At 45.3% G+C, this 17,315-nt stretch overlaps 1 protein-coding gene across 1 annotated transcript in view; it reads left to right on the forward strand.

Annotated features, from left to right (window-relative positions):
- EPG5 (ectopic P-granules 5 autophagy tethering factor) overlaps positions 1-17,315 on the forward strand; it is an 85,539-nt gene that overhangs the window by 59,596 nt on the left and 8,628 nt on the right. Inside the window, exons 36-42 of the mRNA XM_081929525.1 lie at positions 1,578-1,753; positions 2,691-2,876; positions 4,255-4,464; positions 6,478-6,622; positions 9,523-9,765; positions 12,815-13,034; positions 16,997-17,212. Coding sequence (XP_081785651.1) covers positions 1,578-1,753; positions 2,691-2,876; positions 4,255-4,464; positions 6,478-6,622; positions 9,523-9,765; positions 12,815-13,034; positions 16,997-17,212 — 1,396 coding nt within the window. The remainder of the gene's footprint in view (positions 1-1,577; positions 1,754-2,690; positions 2,877-4,254; positions 4,465-6,477; positions 6,623-9,522; positions 9,766-12,814; positions 13,035-16,996; positions 17,213-17,315) is intronic.

Raw genomic sequence — 17,315 nt, forward strand, 5'->3', positions numbered from 1 at the left:
GAGAAGGCAAAATAAAGTAGGGATCATCCATCTTTTTCTTTTTTCTTTTAAAAAAAATATTAATACTTTTCAGATTTATACATTTCACTGATTTTACAATCATTTTGACATTTTGAAACCTGACTTCCTTCCCCCAATTTCTGCGGTTCCTTAAATTTATTTTTAATATCATCTGCATATCCAAATTAGCTTAACTTGTTCATTTATTCATCCTCTTTAAATATATAACTGCAGGCTATTACAGTAACCCTGCCAGTGCTTTTATCTGTTTACAATTTATCTGTAAACATTCAATAAACCATTTCCGTTCTTTTATAAAGTTTGTTATCTTGATTTCTTATTCTTCTGGTAAGTTTTGCCATTTCTGCATATTCCATAAGTTTCTGTACCCATTCTTCCTTTGCTGGGACTTCTTCTCCTTTCCATTTTTGGGCGAGTCACATTCTAGCCTCTGTAGCAGCATACATGAATAATTTTCTATACCTTTTAGGTAGTCCTGTCCCTATAATTCCCAAGAGAAAAGCTTCTGGGTTTTTTTAAACGGACGCTACTTTAAACATCCTTTTCATTTCATTATATATCATTTCCCAGTAAGCCTTAACCTTACTACAAGACCACTACATATATAAAAGAACAACAATGGGAAGGCTTTTAGAATTCCTGTGTGAGATAAGATGGCGCCCGGCACGCTTCTGCTGCGCCGATGGACGTCTGTGCCGATAGAAAAACTTGAGCTCCCTTAGCTCTTTTAGCAAAGTCCTTAGCAGAGTTTTGCAGCGGCAGAAACTGTTGCCTTGTGTGTGGATAATAAATCAGACTGAATGCAAGCTTCTTGCTAATCTCCAACAGTCTTTTAATGAGAAGAAAAACATCATAAATCAGCCCGGCGAGAGAGCAGACATCCTTTCGTCTCTCAGCCAAAAACGAAAGGAAAACTCACACACAAAGAAAGATTCCGGTATGTGAATATAACCACGCCTCAGAATGTGAGATGTCACACAGAACTGTTTAACCCTGTAAGTTCTGATTCTCCTCACATCCTGCTCCATGATTACAATCATGGGATTTTTATCTATCACATGACGGTATATGTTTTGACTCCACAGAGTGGGACGTGACGGAGACAGGATGTTTGTGTTGCTGTGTTCCGTGAAGTGGGACTATTGTCCTTTGTTTATTTCTCTTTGCTGCCTGATGCTAGAGAGAGAGGGAGCCATGTTGCAGTGCTCCGTGTGTGTTTATATGTAAATAAAGTAGATTAGCCAAAATGCTGAGTTGCTGAGTTCTGTTACGCAAGCTGTGAAGACTCTGCGGATCCTTAAGTGTGCCGGTGTATGTTGGCATCAGACGCTGTGATGTTCGGGCAGAAGAAAGCGTTTGAAGCTCTCGAACCCTCGACCAGGAGGGAGAGAACATGCCAGTCGGGCATATGTCTCTGCCAGGGTCCTACTCGAGTGTAGGCTGAGCTCCTGACAAAGGCTACCTCATCTGATTCTATGGGACATCTTGTGGGCTTCCTATAGGCAAGTGGTTAGCAGATGCTGAGCTAAATTTGCCATTTCCGTTTTCCTCTCCAGATAAACTGCTGCCAAGCCACCACGGGCCACTTTGGCTCCACCTGATGCACTATTGCGAGACGTGTACGGCCCCCAAAATGCCGGAGCACATTCTCTACACGTTCCACGCCGAGTTTGGCCGCCTTCCCTGGAGGGAGATGCATCCGGACCGGCAACTCATGGAAGAATTCTTTAAAGTAAGAGGCAGGTGCTTTGGGTAGAGAACCATAGCGAGGGAGGGAAAACAGGGAAGGATGTTTGGAAGGAGCTCCCTGTCCTCTTTAGGCGATGCAATCCAGGGGGCAGGTTATGCAACAGAGCCCTGAACCTGGGATGGCGAATGTGTGGTCCTCCCAGTGGGTCAAGAAGTGGGAAAGTCTGTTGGGCTTAATGAGGGTCTGTGAGCCAGAAATTCCGCATCCTAGTTACTATTGGCTCCCAGTACGTTTCCGAGCACAATTCAAAGTGTTGATGCTGACCTTTAAAGCCCTAAACGGTCTCGGCCCAGTAGACCTGAAGGAGCGTCTCTACCCCCATCGTCCAGCCCGGACACTGGAGTCCAGCTTCAAGGGCCTTCTGGTGGTTCCCTCCCTGCAGTGCTCTTCAAAGTGTGTTCAAGGAAATTGTGGGTTCCTCAAATGCCTGATAGGGGTTTGCCCATGAGGAGAACAGCAAGGTTCTTTGTAAGACAGCTGTCCTGCTGCTGCCACTCTGCAGGGTGAGCGCTCCTGGGAGGCAATCCCAAATTTTGCCACCACCCTCCCTGAACTGTACACCTGGAGAAGAGGGGTGAGGAACCAAATACTGTCCTTCTGGCCTCTCCAGCACCAAGGGCCTTCTGGCGGTTCCCTCCCTGTGAGAAGTGAGGTTACAGGGAACCAGGCAGAGGGCCTTCTCGGTGGTGGCGCCTGCCCTGTGGAATTCCCTCCCATTAGATGTCAAGGAAATAAACAACCATCTGACTTTTAGAAGACATCTGAAGGCAGCCCTGTTTAGGGAAGTTTTTAATGTTTGATGTTTTATCTTGTTTTTAATATCCTGCTAGAAGCCGCCCAGGGGGACTGGGGAAACCCAGCCAGATGGGCGGGGTATAAATAATAAATTGTCCTTGTTCTTTCCTTTTCACTTTTCCAGGTTGAGAGAGGCAGTCCCAAAAGCTGCTTCCTCTTCCTGGGCTCGGTTCTATGCGAGATCAACTGGGTCAGCGTCCTCTCTGACGCCTGGAATCCCAACCCGCCTCCGGGAACACAGGACATGATTGTGTGTCTGCTTTATATGGTGGTCCTTCTGGCAAAGGAAGAACAACTTATAACCAGGGAGGTATGTCCCAGGACTAAGCAGCTCCCCCCCCCCCGTCCAACGGTTGTCCGCTAGACCCTCCCCCCTGAATTGAGCTTCTCAGACGTTTTCCTGTGCCAACCAAAGTTGGTACTGATTTCTGCTGCACAAATGGTTGCACGGAAAAATTCCATATCCCGCAGCAACAGGAAGATGCTACTCTCCAGATCTCTTTCCACAGGACTCTCCTTGGGCCATGGCAGCTCACCGGTCCTAGAATCATAGAGTTGGAAGAGACCACAAGGGCCAAGCAGGGAACACCATCAGAGCACTCCTGACATATGGTTGTCAAGCCTCTGCTCTGCACATTGCAGAATTTCCTTTGCCCGGCTGGAATATGTCCTTGAAAGGGAATGTTCATGGGCCCAAATCTCTCTGGAACGCTTTTTTTTTTTGGGGGGGGGGTTTCAAAACTGCAAAAATCTGATTTCCCTTCTCTTTCCCTCCCCCTCCCCCTCCCCTTTTATGAAGATCACCCACTCTGAGTCCCCACAGCTCTTTCCCCCCTGGCCTCCTCGTTGGCCCAAGTAGGACCAATTCATCCAGCTAGCCCTGGGGATTATCTAATTGATTTTTGCATTTTATTGTTATTCATGTTTTTATGCTGTATTTTATGATGCTTTTATAATTAAGTGTTTTAAAGTGTTTTAGATTTGTTGTTAGCCGCCCTGAGCCCAGTTTTTGAACCAGGAAGGGCGGGGTATAAATAAAATATTATTATTATTATTAAGCAGAGGCTTAGCTGGAATGTATGTCACAGGTCAGGTAAAGGCACCAATGAGGTTGAGAGGTTGTCAGCAAGGCTGAAAAGGAAAGTCAAGGAGGCTGTTAGGGCAAAGAAAACTTACTTTTCAGAAATGGTGTTGTGGTGTTCTGTTCTATACACATTGAAGTTAATCCCCATGACAACCTTAGGCCCATTGATTTCAGGAGGTCTGCTCTGAGTAAAGGTTAAAGGTAAAAGGACCCCTGACCATTAGGTCCATTTGTGGCCGACTCTGGGGTTGTGGTGCTCATCTCGCTTTATTGGCCGAGGGAGCCAGTGTACAGCTTCTGGGTCATGTGGCCGGCAAACCAGAGCAGCGCACGGAAACTCCGTTTACCTTCCCACCAGAGCGGTACCTATTTATCTACTTGCACCGGCATGCTTTCGAACTGCTGGGTTGGCAGGAGCAGGGACCGAGCAACGGGAGCTCACCCTGTTGTGGGGATTCGAACCGCCGACCTTCTGATTGGCAAGTCCTAGGCTCTGTGGTTTAACCCACAGCGCCACCCGCGTCCTGAGTAAAGGTTAGCTGAAGTGTGGTGCTTTGGTTGACTGAACCATGAACGAGGTCTCCATTTCCTCCCCAAATGCCAGGAGTCTCCGCTGCTGAACCTCCTGGGCCAGACCAGCTCCCTCCCTTGGCAGCACGTCAGCGTTTTGTCCTATCAGAGCATCATCGGCTACTTCAACACCCACTATCCTCCGTCTATCATCCTGGCCAAGGAGCCGGCAGCTGATCTGATCGTCAAGCTGCTCAAGGCGTCGGCGGGCTTTGGCGCTTCCTCCGACAGCCACATGCATCTGGTAAGGATAGCCCTGTGTGGGTGGGGACAGCGGTGGAATTTGGGGTCTCAAAATCAGCAGTGCCCTGTGCGAGGCCAAAATTTGGCTCCCCTCACTGCCTCTTGCCGTCCATTCTGCCTCATAGTTGCGGCTTCCCCGAGGCTCTGCAACCAAACTGGCCCCGATCTCCCAAATCTGCTTCTGGTGGGGAGGAGAGAGACGCTCCACCTTGTGGTTTCTGTGCTACGAGATAGCCTCACCCCATAGGCGCCCACTTGCCAGCTTAAATTGGCTAAATTAGCGCCTACAGGTGCCACACAATGCAATTCTGCATTTGTAAGGTCTCAACCTTTTAGTTGTTGTTGTTTAGTCGTGTCCGACTCTTCGTGACTCCCTGGACCAGAGCACGCCAGGCACTCCTGTCCTCCACCGCCTCCCGCAGTTTGGTCAAACTCATGTTAGTAGCTTCGAGAACACTGTCCAACCATCTCGTCCTCTGTCGTCCCCTTCTCCTTGTGCCCTCCATCTTTCCCAACATCAGGGTCTTTTCCAGGGAGTCTTCTCTTCTCATGAGGTGGCCAAAGTATTGGAGCCTCAGTTTCAGGATCTGTCCTTCCAGTGAGCATTCAGGGCTGATTTCCTTCAGAATGGAGAGGTTTGATCTTCTTGCAGTCCATGGGACTTTCAAGAGTCTCCTCCAGCACCATAATTCAAAAGCATCAATTCTTCGGCGATCAGCCTTCTTTATGGTCCAGCTCTCACTTCCATACATCACTACTGGGAAAACCATAGCTTTAATTATACGGACCTTGTTTGGCAAGGTGATGTCTCTGCTTTAATGCCATTCTGCATTTGTAAGGGCTCAACTTTTTAGTGGCAGTGACTAAACTTTCAAACTCCCGGACTACTGACATCAAGCAGGCACCGTCACATTTCGGCATCTGATAGAAACATTTTTTTTTAATTTAAAAATTTATTAATTTAACATAATTATTACAAAATATAAGCAAAATATTGCAAATACATATATATATATCAGATAAGCACACATACATAAAGAAGAGCGAAAGAGAAGAAAAGAAGAAAAGGAAAAAGAAGAAATAGAAAAAGAAGTTGGAAGAATTTCTTCCAAATTTATTCTACAAATATCTCAATATTAAAATATTAATAAAATTTCATTGATTGACTTCCATCGCTTACACTGCACTTCCTATATACATTTCTAAGCAAAATAAAAAATAAAAAAATAAAAAATAGAAATGTTTTTGTTTAGGCAAGTCTACCCAGGGATGGTGCAAGTTTTAATCTGGGTTTTTAAAAAAATAAATAAATCTGTAGCCATACCTTGGTTTTCGAACAGAATGCGTTCCGGCAGTCCATTTAACTCCCGGAACCATTCGAAAACCAAGGCACAGTTTCCGATTGGCTGTAGGAACGTCCTGCAGCCAATCGGAAGCCGCACCGGATATTCGGCTTCCGAAAACCGTTCGGAAACCAGAATACTCACTTCTGGGTTTCGATCATTTGGGAGCCAATTTGTTCAGGAGCCAAGGCGTTTGAGATCTGAGGCACAACTGTATTGTTAATCTAACTTATAGAAAGTTTTGAGTTGGTGCTGTTAGTTGTTCTTATTAGGATTTTAACCTTTTTTTGGAAACCGCTTTGAAGCTTTTATATACAGTGGTACCTCGGGTTACATACGCTTCAGGTTACATACGCTTCAGGTTACAGACTCCGCTAACCCAGAAATAGTGCTTCAGGTTAAGAACTTTGCTTCAGGATGAGAACAGGAATTGTGCTCCGGCGGCGCAGCGGCAGCAGGAGGCCCCATTAGCGAAAGTGGTGCTTCAGGTTAAGAACAGTTTCAGGTTAAGAATGGACCTCCGGAATGAATTAAGTACATAACCAGAGGTACAACTGTATGTGCTTAGAATTAATCGATGTATGAATTTTACTAAACAAATAAATTTAGAGCAGCTCCTTTGAAGAACAGGGAGGTGGTGAGCTAACTGTTTTCCCCTTGGCTTTTCCTAGGATGCAACCCTCAAGTGCAGGGCTTACATTCGCCAGGTTGTCCATTTCCTCAGCATCCTGGAGCAAAATGGGAAGATAACCCTGCCTTCTCTGGAGCAAGAGATGTCAAAGCTGTTGGATGATATTACCATCTTTAACCCTCCAGGTTGGTCTCTATGTGTGTGTAGCTTGTGGAGTTGCAGAGAGAAGGCTGCTGTTCTATATGTCGCTTGAAATTTAAGAATAGACTTATGAAAGATTTAGAAAACTTATTGCTTAGAATATTTGTATGAGATTGTATGGGGAAAATATGGAATAACAGATACAATTTTGCTTTAAATGTATATAGGAAGTGCAGTGTAAGCGATGGAAGCCAATCAATGAAATTTTAGGATTGAGATATTTGTAGAATAAATTTGGAAGAAATTCTTCCAACTTTTCTTCTTCTTCCTTTTTTCTTTCTTTCCTTCCTTTTTTCTTTTTTTGTTCTTTTTTATATGTGTGTGCTTATCTGAAATATATATGCATGTATTTGCAATATTTTGCTTATATTTTGTAATAATTATGTTAAATAAAATTATATTTAAAAAAAAGAAATTTAAGAACAGGATGCTGGACTAGATGGGGGTGCTGGCCTGATCCAGCACGCACTTCTTATGATCTCAGGATCTTTGGTCCAATCCTGCTGACCCCTTTTTATGTCCTTTGGGCTGTAACTGCGTGGCTGAGCACCCGTTTCATGTGCAGCACATCTCTTTCGCCTTTCAAGGGAAAAGCCTGGCGACGTACGAAAGATAATTGAAACCGTCAGACTGTTTTCAAAATAAAAAAACAAACCAATCCAATTAGGAAAACTTCAAAACAAAACAGCAGCGGGTTTTAAAAACCCAGTTCACTGCACTCTTAATAGAGCACAGCTTGGAACAAATAGCTTTTAAAAACGAACGTTTAAAATGGGTGACTCGCCTTCTCAGGGGGGCTGAGGGCCACATTAACTCATGGCCAGCCCTCTGGGGGCCAAAGTGCAAAGTGGGCTTGGCAAGAATGACATATTTCAAGGCTGCCTTATAAAAGACTTTCCCATCAGCTACTCTACTACAGTATTTAAAACCATTTTTCTTATTCAATTAAGTGAAAAAGGACACATTTGGGGCAGCTTCAGACCTTAAATAGTCTCCTGCTGCGAGCTATCAGTACAAAGTTTCCAAGGCCACATTTTCATGGTTCTGTGACCCTATTTTCGGGACAAGGGCTGTATATGGCAGGTTTGTTGTTGTTGTTTAGTCGTTTAGTTGTGTCCGACTCTTCATGACCCCCTGGACCAGAGCACGCCAGGCACTCTTGTCTTCCACTGCTTCCCGCAGTTTGGTCAGACTCATGTTTGTAGCTTCGAGAACACTGTCCAACCATCTCATCCTCTGTCATCCCCTTCTCCTTGTGCCCTCCATCTTTCCCAGCATCAGGGTCTTTTCCAGGGATTCTTCTCTTCTCATGAGGTGGCCAGCTTCAGGATCTGTCCTTCCAGTGAGCACTCAGGGCTGATTTCCATAAGAATGGATAGGTTTGATCTTGTTGCAGTCCAAGGGACTCTCATGAGTCTCCTGCAGCACCATAATTCAAAAGCATCAATTCTTCGGTGATCAGCCTTCTTTATGGTCCAGCTCTCACTTCCATACATCACTACTGGGAAAACCAGAGCTTTAACTATACGGACCTTTGTTGGCAAGGTGATGTCTCTGCTTTTTAAGATGCTGTCTTATGGCAGATTAGCCTCTCCTATTTTAAGATTTAACAAAAGTGAGGCCCGGCAGACATTTTGGAGGAAGTTCTAGAGAAATAAGGCTGCTGCAGAAAAGGCCCCGCACCCCAACTTTAAGGGACTCTGGTGTTCAGGACTGGAACGTACATGGAGTCCTGCTGCCTCCCGTTATTGGTAGTACAGTGGTACCTTGGTTCTTGAATGTAATTGTTCCGGAAGTCCGTTTGACTTCCAAAACATTGGAAAACCAAGGCACGGCTTCTGATTGGCGTAGGCGACCCAGAAACAATAGCTGACAGCATCATCGGACGTTCTGCTTCCGAAAAATGTTCAGTAATAATAATAATTTATTATTTGTACCCCATCCATCTGGCTGGGTTTCCCCAGCCACTCTGGGCAGCTTCCAACAAAGATTAAAAATATATCAAAAACAGGAACACTTCTGGGTTTTTGGTGTTTGGGAGCCAAAATGTTTGAGGAGCAAGGTTCCACTCTACTGAGCAAGATGGCATCTTCAGAAGTTGATGCGGGGTGGTGTGAAACTAGAAATTCAACAAATTTCTGCTCGTTTTGCAGTACTGGGGTTCAGCGGAGCTGTTTTTCACCAATGCTGAAAGAGCGCTAGATATCACGAATCTCCGTTTGTGGAATAGACGGGAACAATACTAAAAAATATAAAACAATGTGAAAAAAACGATGACAGTATAAACAGTACAATGAGAAAGACTCGTTTTGTCAGAAGTCTTTTTTATTTAAGTGTTTATTTAAGTATTAATTAGGAAGATTACATAAGTATTTTTATGTAAGCAAATCTGCTTTTTCTTTTTTCTTCTGTATTCTCTTCTTTTCTTCTTTTTCTTTAATTTTCTTTTTGTAGTATGAGATTGTAAATTCTTTGTAGTACAGTAGTACCTCGGGTTACATACACTTCAGGTTACAGACTCTGCTAGCCCAGAAATATTACCTCGGGTTAAGAACTTTTCTTCAGGATGAGAACATAAATCGTGCTCTGGCGGCGCAGTGGCAGCAGGAGGTCCCATTAGCTAAAGTGGTGCTTCAGGTTAAGAACAGTTTCAGGTTAAGAATGGACTTCCAGAACGAATTAAGTACTTAACCCAAGGTACCACTGTATATGTGTGTAATTTAAATTAATAAAGTTTTTTTTTAAAGAAAGATCTCATGAATCTCAGCCAGTGCTTTATGCAGAAAAGCCACCCTTCCTCTTTCCATCCTGTGATTTCAAATGTTTTGCTTGATTTTTTTTTAATTAAAAAACCCCACAAATCTTTGGCTTGCTGCCTTTGCAGACACGGACATGCAGTCTCGCCACCTGGCCTTAAGCAGCCTTTTCACAGAAGCCCTGACGATGATGAATAACGCCAGCGTCGCCACGGCAGAGTCTCTGCGCGTCAGTCTGCGAGGCTGGATCAACGGTGCCGTGCATGGCTTAGGGGTGATGCCTCTCTTAACAGCTGCATGCCAGAGTCTGGCGTCGGTCCGGCACATGGCAGAGACCACGGAAGCCTGCGTCACAGCTTATTTTAACGAAGGTGAGAGAGCGGAACATAGCTGTCAACTGTCCCTTATTTGGCAGGAAAGTCCCTTATCCCAGCGCTATGTCCCACTGCTGTCCCTTATTGATGATGTCCCTTAAATTTCCCGGGTTTCAAAGGAAGCAGCTCCTCTCTCTCCCTCCCTGCCGGCCAGGGAGGAGGGAGGCTCCAACTGTGTTGCTTGGCTGCATTGCTCACCCAACAAGGAGTCTAAGAACAACTGGGGGGTGGAGCTTGCATGCCTTGTGCCGATCAAATCGGCCGCGTTGCTTGGGGACTCGCCTTTGCTCAGCGCTTCCCAGCAGAGAGGTGACAGTGGTTTCCCTTGCTGCATCCCCTTTGCCGGGTTGCTGTGCTGTGGGAACCACCGCTTGAGGCTTCGTTTGGCTGCTGGCTGGGCTTTCTGCCTTTGGCTCGGAGGTGCTCAGAAGTTGAACATACCTGTGCTGGGAAAATCCCTTACTTTGGCTGTTGATCCCTTATTTACGAGGCTGCTGGTCCCTTATTTTCAAATCTGTAAGTTGACAGCTATGGAGAGCAAGGCTTTTGACTATCCTTCTTCGTGACTCACTGTCGACTCAAGATGGCCCTGCCTGTCTGTCTAGGCATGGTGGGTTGCACCCAGTGAAGCTGTCCTGTCAGCGCAGTGGTTCTCAAGCTGTGGGTCCCCAGATGTTGTTGGACTACAACTTTCGTCATCCCTGATCTCTGGCCTTGCTAGCTAGCGGCGATGGGAGTTGTAGTTCAACAATATCTGGGGACCCACAGCTTGAGAAGGGCTGTGTTAGTGCAAGGACTTCCGTGTTTGTGACGATACCTCATAGAATTGTAGCGTTGGAAAGGACCTGGATGTTGTTGTAAGTGTACAGGTTTCAGCATCCCAAGAACCTAAATATTTAAACAAAAACCCAAGCTTCTAGTCTTATGTTGCCAAGATTGTAGCTGGCACCCATCTGTCTTGGGAGACGATAGAAGAGTATGCCTTTGTGGGTGAGGTCAAACTGTTGGAAGGTTTTTGTTTTTTATTTATTAATTTATTGGTTTTCACATATTATATTACATTACAATACAAACGTACCAAAGCCAACATCATTTCCTCCCCACCCCCCCATACATTTACATTTCTATTTCCTCAATCCATCATATTATTCTTTTCTCCCTCCTTCCACTTCCCTCCGCCCCCACTTGATTTCCTCCACATTATACAATTCACAATAATCTTTGCATTCTGCAGTCTTCTCAAATCATCTATATATTCTTATTATCTTTCCTTACTAATTTTTCTTCCATCCAGTACTTTACATTTTAATCTAGGCATATTAGCATATCTTTTTTTGAGCAATATTTTGCCATATATTCATCAAAACATTTCCACCCCTTTTTAATTTTTGATTTGACTGATTTCTTATTATAGCAGTTAATTTTGCCAAAAATAAATATTCGTTTAGTTTACAAACCATTCCTCCTTTGTGGGTATGGTTTGTGACTTCCACCTAACAGCAATCACTATTCTAGCAGCTGTACTTGCATATAGAAAAATTCTCCTCCCCCCCCCCGTGGTACCTCTTCATCTATCAATCCACGGAGATATGTCTCTGGTTTCTTTGTTATTGATATTTTCAACATCTTCATTAGTTCTTCATGTACTACTTTCCAAAATTTCTTAATTTCCTCACACCTCCACCACATAAGTATTGTAGTTCCTATTTCTCCACCACATCTCCAACAGTTGGATTTCAATTCATAGATCTGTTGGAAGGTTACAAGGCCTGCCGTGGCTGTAGAGACCGATATGGGAGAGACATGTTTTGTTGCAGCTGGGGCAGATGGAGGAGTCCAGTTGTGCTGCTGCAGATGCACCATGGTGTTTCTTCTCTCTGCGCTCCTTATGTAGATAAACTTGAAAAATATGGATGTGACGCAGGCAGCTGAGGGGATATTTCACTACCCGGGGGATGAATCCTCAGTGCTTCACACAATTATTTATTCCTTCCCTATGGTAGGCAGAATTGGACTAAATTATTCACTTTTCCCCTGCATATTTACCGTATCTTTCGCTCCGTGTGTGTGGGGCGCTTGCAGGCTTTTCCCCGAGGAGGGAGAAGGGCAGCCCATCCTTTAAAGGGAGCGCGGCTCTTGGGAGCTTTTCCGCAAGGTGGGGGAAGAGACCGAGGGGCTGCCCTCTGTCCTTTCCCCCACCTCCCACAAAAGCCACGCTCCCTTTAAAGAGCCGCGCAGAGTGTGTGTGCGGCTCTTGGGAGGTTTCTCCCTCCTCGGGGAAAAACCTGCAAGGGTCGCGCACACACTCCGCGCGGCTCATTAAAGGGTGCACTGAGCAGAGCCTGTGATGCATACAGGCTCAGCGCTCCCTTTAAAGAATATTTTCTTTCTGGCATTCCCCCTCTAAAAACTAGGTGCGTCTTATGGAGCGAAAAATACAGTAAAATGCAGGAAAAAAGTGAATAATTTAAGACGATTCTGCCTACCATGGGGGAGGAACAAATAATTGTGTGAAGCACTGAGGATTCATCCCCCAGGTAGTGAAATATCCCCTCAGCTGCCTGCGTCACATCCATATTTTTCAAGTGTATCTACATAAGGAGCGCAGAGAGAATAAATGCCATGGTGCACCTGCAGAAGCACAACCAGACTCCTCTATCTGCCCCAGCTGCAACAAAACATGTCTCTCCCACATGCCTTCGCTCCATAAGATGCAAACACATTTCCCCTTACTTTTTAGGAGGGAAAAAGTGCATCTTATGGAGCGCAAAATACGGTGAAATTGTACTGTTTCTTAGAGAGATGGTTTATTAGGGGTGTGGATTTGACCCTTTTGGGGTGCCATTTGGCTCCGTTCATACTATATTTTGTGCTCCTTTTGCCTCCTTGGGTTCTCTGTCGGAACTCATGGATATTTACAGATTTAAAGGAATTGCTTTAGAATTAAAGGAACATCTCTGAGCTCTGGGTCTTCTGACCACTTTAGCCTAACAGTGCTTCCTCTCCTTCTCTCTCCTCCCACCCCCAACTCCCTCTTTGTACAAAGATTCTCCACTCAGCCAGGATTTGGGCTGGGGCCCGATCGTGGCCTCCCTACAGGTCCCCGAACTCACGGCCGAAGACTTCCTTCAGGAGTGCCTTTCGCTGGGCGGCTACCTAACTCTTTACGTCTACGCTCTGCAGCGGTTGAACGCCAAGCAGACGCTGGACAATGAAATGAAAGTGGTGCTGACACTGACCAAGTGGCTGGAACAGGTGTTCCCCAGGTACAGAGATCTTGTGGTCGGGAGGGAGATGAGGACAGATGTTTGGAGCAGGACATTTCACCTTGGCTACCGATTGCCAGGCAAATCCTTCTCTTTGGGCCATCCAAAATGCTCACTGATAGTCAACATTCCACGGGGCGGGCGCCACCACCAAGAAGGCCCTCTGCCTGGTTCCCTATAACCTCACTTCTTGCTGTAGGGGAACCGCCAGAAGGCCCTTGGAGCTGGACCGCAGTGTCCGCAGTGAACGATGGGGGTGGAAACGCTCCTTCAGGTATGCAGGACCAAAACCGTTTAGCTGTTTGTCCCTTCTTTGAGGCAGATTTAAAGACCCTCTACAAAATGGGCATGTCTCTCCCACTTCCACCCTGGTTATCTCTGTGAAATGGGGATAATCTTTCCTTACGATACAGTACAATAATCTTTATTGTCATTGTCCCATACAGAACAACGAAATTGAAAAAAAGACATTCAGAAACCAACAAGCCTTCTATCCCAGCTATCCCAGCCTGGTTAGCCCCCTAAAAACTCTGATACCCCATAGTTAAATACAATATACTCCCATAGAGACTACCTTACACTGCGTTTAAAACCAAAATCACATTTGGATAGAAACTGTTTCTCAGGCGGCTAGTCCTAGTCTTTATAACTCTGTACCTTCTTCCAGAGGGATGCGGGTGGCGCTGTGGTCTAAACCACAGAGCCTAGGACTTGCCGATCAGACGGTCGGAGATTCGAATCCCCGCGACAGGGTGAGCTCCCGTTGCTCGGTCCCTGCTCCTGCCAACCTAGCAATTCGAAAGCGCGTCAAAGTGCAAGTAGATAAATAGGTACTTCTCCGGGGGGGAAGGTAAACGGCGTTTCTGTGCGCTGCTTAGTCATGCTGGCCACATGACCCAGAAGCTGTATGCTGGCTCTCTCGGCCAGTAAAGCGAGATGAGCACCGCAACCCCAGAGTCAGTCACGACTAGACCTAATGGTCAGGGGTCCCTTTATCCTTTTACCTTCTTCCAGAAGGCAGAAGCTGAAAGAGATCATGTCCAGGGTGCGCACTATCTCTGCAGTTTTCTTATGACACTTAAATGAAACCGGAATGTGGGGAGTGTTTTAAGAGCTTAAATAATGAGTGCTTAACCACACAAGCTTTAAATTCCCAGAGGGCGACTGGGGATGAACAAAGGATGGACAAGGGAGACTTTTAATCCTGCCTGTGGTTCCGTCAGAATTGCTCCACCATTCAGCCCAGCTGTGAGTGAGGCCAGCAGTCACGCGCTCATGCTTCGCCTTGGAAAGTGTGGCTTTGGCGGAGACGGGGTTATTTTTGGAAGCCTTTAAAAAATAGCCAGCAGGGGAAGTTCGCCCTCGTGGTTCAGAGCTGTGCGGTTTCTGTTGGCAAATTGCAGGGCAGTGATCATGTTTTTAAATCCTTGTAGCTAGATCAGAGATGGATGGTCTCAGGAAACTGTCTGCCCGCACTCCTGGCTACGCAAAATGCAGTCAGTTGTTTGTGGGGATGCCTCTTCATGTTCTTGCATGCAGAATATCCTGGGTTCAGTTCTTGACTTCTCCCAGGTAGAACTGGGAGCCACTATCACTGCCTGAAACCTGAGAGAACCATTTAGGTTGAGTCAGCTTCTTCTATTTAAATCAGAACACTGATGACTAGAACCTTGCTTTATTTTTAGGGAAAGGGCCATAGCTCAGTGTCAGAACACAATTGGAAGGTTTTAGGTTCATTCCCTGACACCTCCATGTTGAGAGAGAGACCTCCCATCTGCCTGCAGATATATGGCAGGTTAAGTTGATGGATTATGCCAAAATGGCAAAAATGACCGGAAGAATCAGAAACCAGGAAGACCAAAATTTTAATAAGGAATGGAAATTTCTTTTTTTAAAAAATCATTTTCATTTATTTTCCAATAAAAAACATCCAATTAATATATCCAATCGTAATACTTCAATTAAAATACAAAACTAAAATAAAAAGATCAAATTATAGTCCAAATTGTATTTATAATTTCTCGGAGTGCCCCACGGTCTGGATCTCTGAAGCATATTTCTACATCTTAGTCCTGCTTCTCCTCATTGTTTCCATATTTTCCACAACTTGGTTTTGACGCTTCATAATTCTTTGTCCCTGGATCGGTGATTCTCATTCATGTCAAACATCATATGCTTTCATCCGCCGAATACATCTTTGTTAATATATATTTTTTCCAACTGTCTTTTTATCAGCTCAGCTTCCTCTGATTCCGTTCCAATCTGGGATGTTGTCCAAATCTGTTATCTTTGATGGTGCAGCAACTCATTAATTGTCCAAACCTTCCTTTGGAGCTTTATTAAACCAGTAGGAATGGGGAAAATTTCTAATTTACCTTAAAAACCATTGTAAACAGTTAAAATTGTTAGTAGGATTGGAACAATGGTGAATTTTGGATATAATGGAGATGTAAAAGGTTTGGCAGGAGGAAACGATAGGACCCATATCCTGGAACATTGCTGCCTCCAGCTGTAGAGGCTACTAGCCATCGATAGCTTTCTCCAACCCCATGATTTTCTCTAATCCTCTTTTAAAGCGATCTACGTTGGCAGCCATTGCTGACTCCTGAGGGAGGGAGTTCCACAGTTTTATTTTATTTTTAAAAATACATTTTGCTAGATTTTCCACAGTGGTAACACAAACCACAAAGCAAAATGATACACAAAAACAGAAAAAGAAAAAAAAGGGGGAACAATAAACAGATAAACAATAACAACAAACTTTTAATTCTTCACAAATCCAACCTTTTAAACATCTTGGTTGACTTCCTCTAATCCCTCCCTTCTGAGTTTCCTTGTAATTAAAGTAACAGCTTTCCAATATCATTATTAAACTAAAACAATTTCCAATTATAGTCCATCTTATTCACTTTTCTTAACATTCTAAATCCCGTTTATTTAATTATGACTTCATTTAATCCTAGGCCTATTTGTTTCTTTCAAGTAATTTCTATTTTTTTATATTACAACATTGATTCAAATAGTCCTTGAATTTCCTCCACTCCTCTTGAAACTCCTCTTCTTTCTGGTCGCGGATTCTTCCAGGCAGGTTAGCTAGCTCCGAAAAGTCCATCATCTTCATCTGCCAATTCTCCACTGTCGGTAGTTCTTGTGTTTTCCAATTTTTAGCAAGTAATATTTGGGCAACTGTTGTGGGAGTTCCACAGTTTTAACTATGCGCCGTGTGAAGAAGGACAGTCTTTATTTGGCATATACCGTATTTTTCGCTCCATAGGGCGCACTGGACCATAGGACGCACCAGACCATAGGAGGGGGAGAACAGGAAAAATAATTCTCCCCCTCTCTGCTCAGCGCCCCTTCGGTGAAGCGGCAGGAGAAACGGAGCCCCTTCCATTTCTCCTCCCGCTTCACTGAAGGGGCGCTGCACAGAGAGGGAAAACAGTGCAGTGCTTCTCCAGCGAAGTGAAGCCTGGAGAGCAAGAGGGATCGGTTTGCACCGACCCCTCTCATTCTCCAGGCTTCAGGCGGCTATCCGCAAGCCTTCGGAGCGCAGCGGGAACTCCTGCTCTGCTCCGGAGGCTTGCGGATATCTGCCTGAAGCCCCCGGAGCGCAGCGGGAGTTCCCTGTGCTCCGGGGGCTTCAGGTGGCTTTGGCAAAAGCAACGCGAAGCCTCCGGAGCATGGGGGGAGCTCTGCCTCTGCGCTTCGGAGTATTCGCGTTGCTATCGCTGAAGCCAAGCAGCCTGCATTCGCTCCATAGGACGCACACACATTTCTCCTTCATTTTTGGAGGGGAAAAGGTGCGTCCTATAGAGCGAAAAATACGGTACTTCTTGCAAGAGGGATAACAGCTAACGGGAAGTAACACCAGGGTGATGGGCAGTTTCTAATGGTGCCTGGTTTTGTCTGTGTCTCTCCCCCCTTCCCTGCCCCCCCCGAATCCTCACGATTCCCCCCGAAAGCTCCACCAAGGACGAAGCGAAGCTGTTCCTTTGGTGGCACAAAATCCTGCAGCTCTGCCTCCTCCAAGTAGACCAGGACGATGCCATCCTGATGGAGTCGGTCGTCCGCATCCTGATGTCTCTGCAAGGCAGGCAGAACCTCCTGGCCGAAGAGAGACTCACCTCTGGGATACTCGGTGCTCTAGGGCTAGGCAGGAAGTCTCCTTTGTCAAACAGGTGAAAATGTGTTGTTGTTATGATGATTAAGGAAAGGTGGGCCCAGATAAAAAGATAGCAGCTATGTAAGACTGAATGTTTCATTATTAAGATATGAAAATGC

The sequence above is a fragment of the Podarcis melisellensis genome (genome assembly GCF_964234715.1).
Source record: "Podarcis melisellensis genome assembly, chromosome: 11".
NCBI classification, from domain to species: Eukaryota; Metazoa; Chordata; class Lepidosauria; order Squamata; family Lacertidae; genus Podarcis; species Podarcis melisellensis.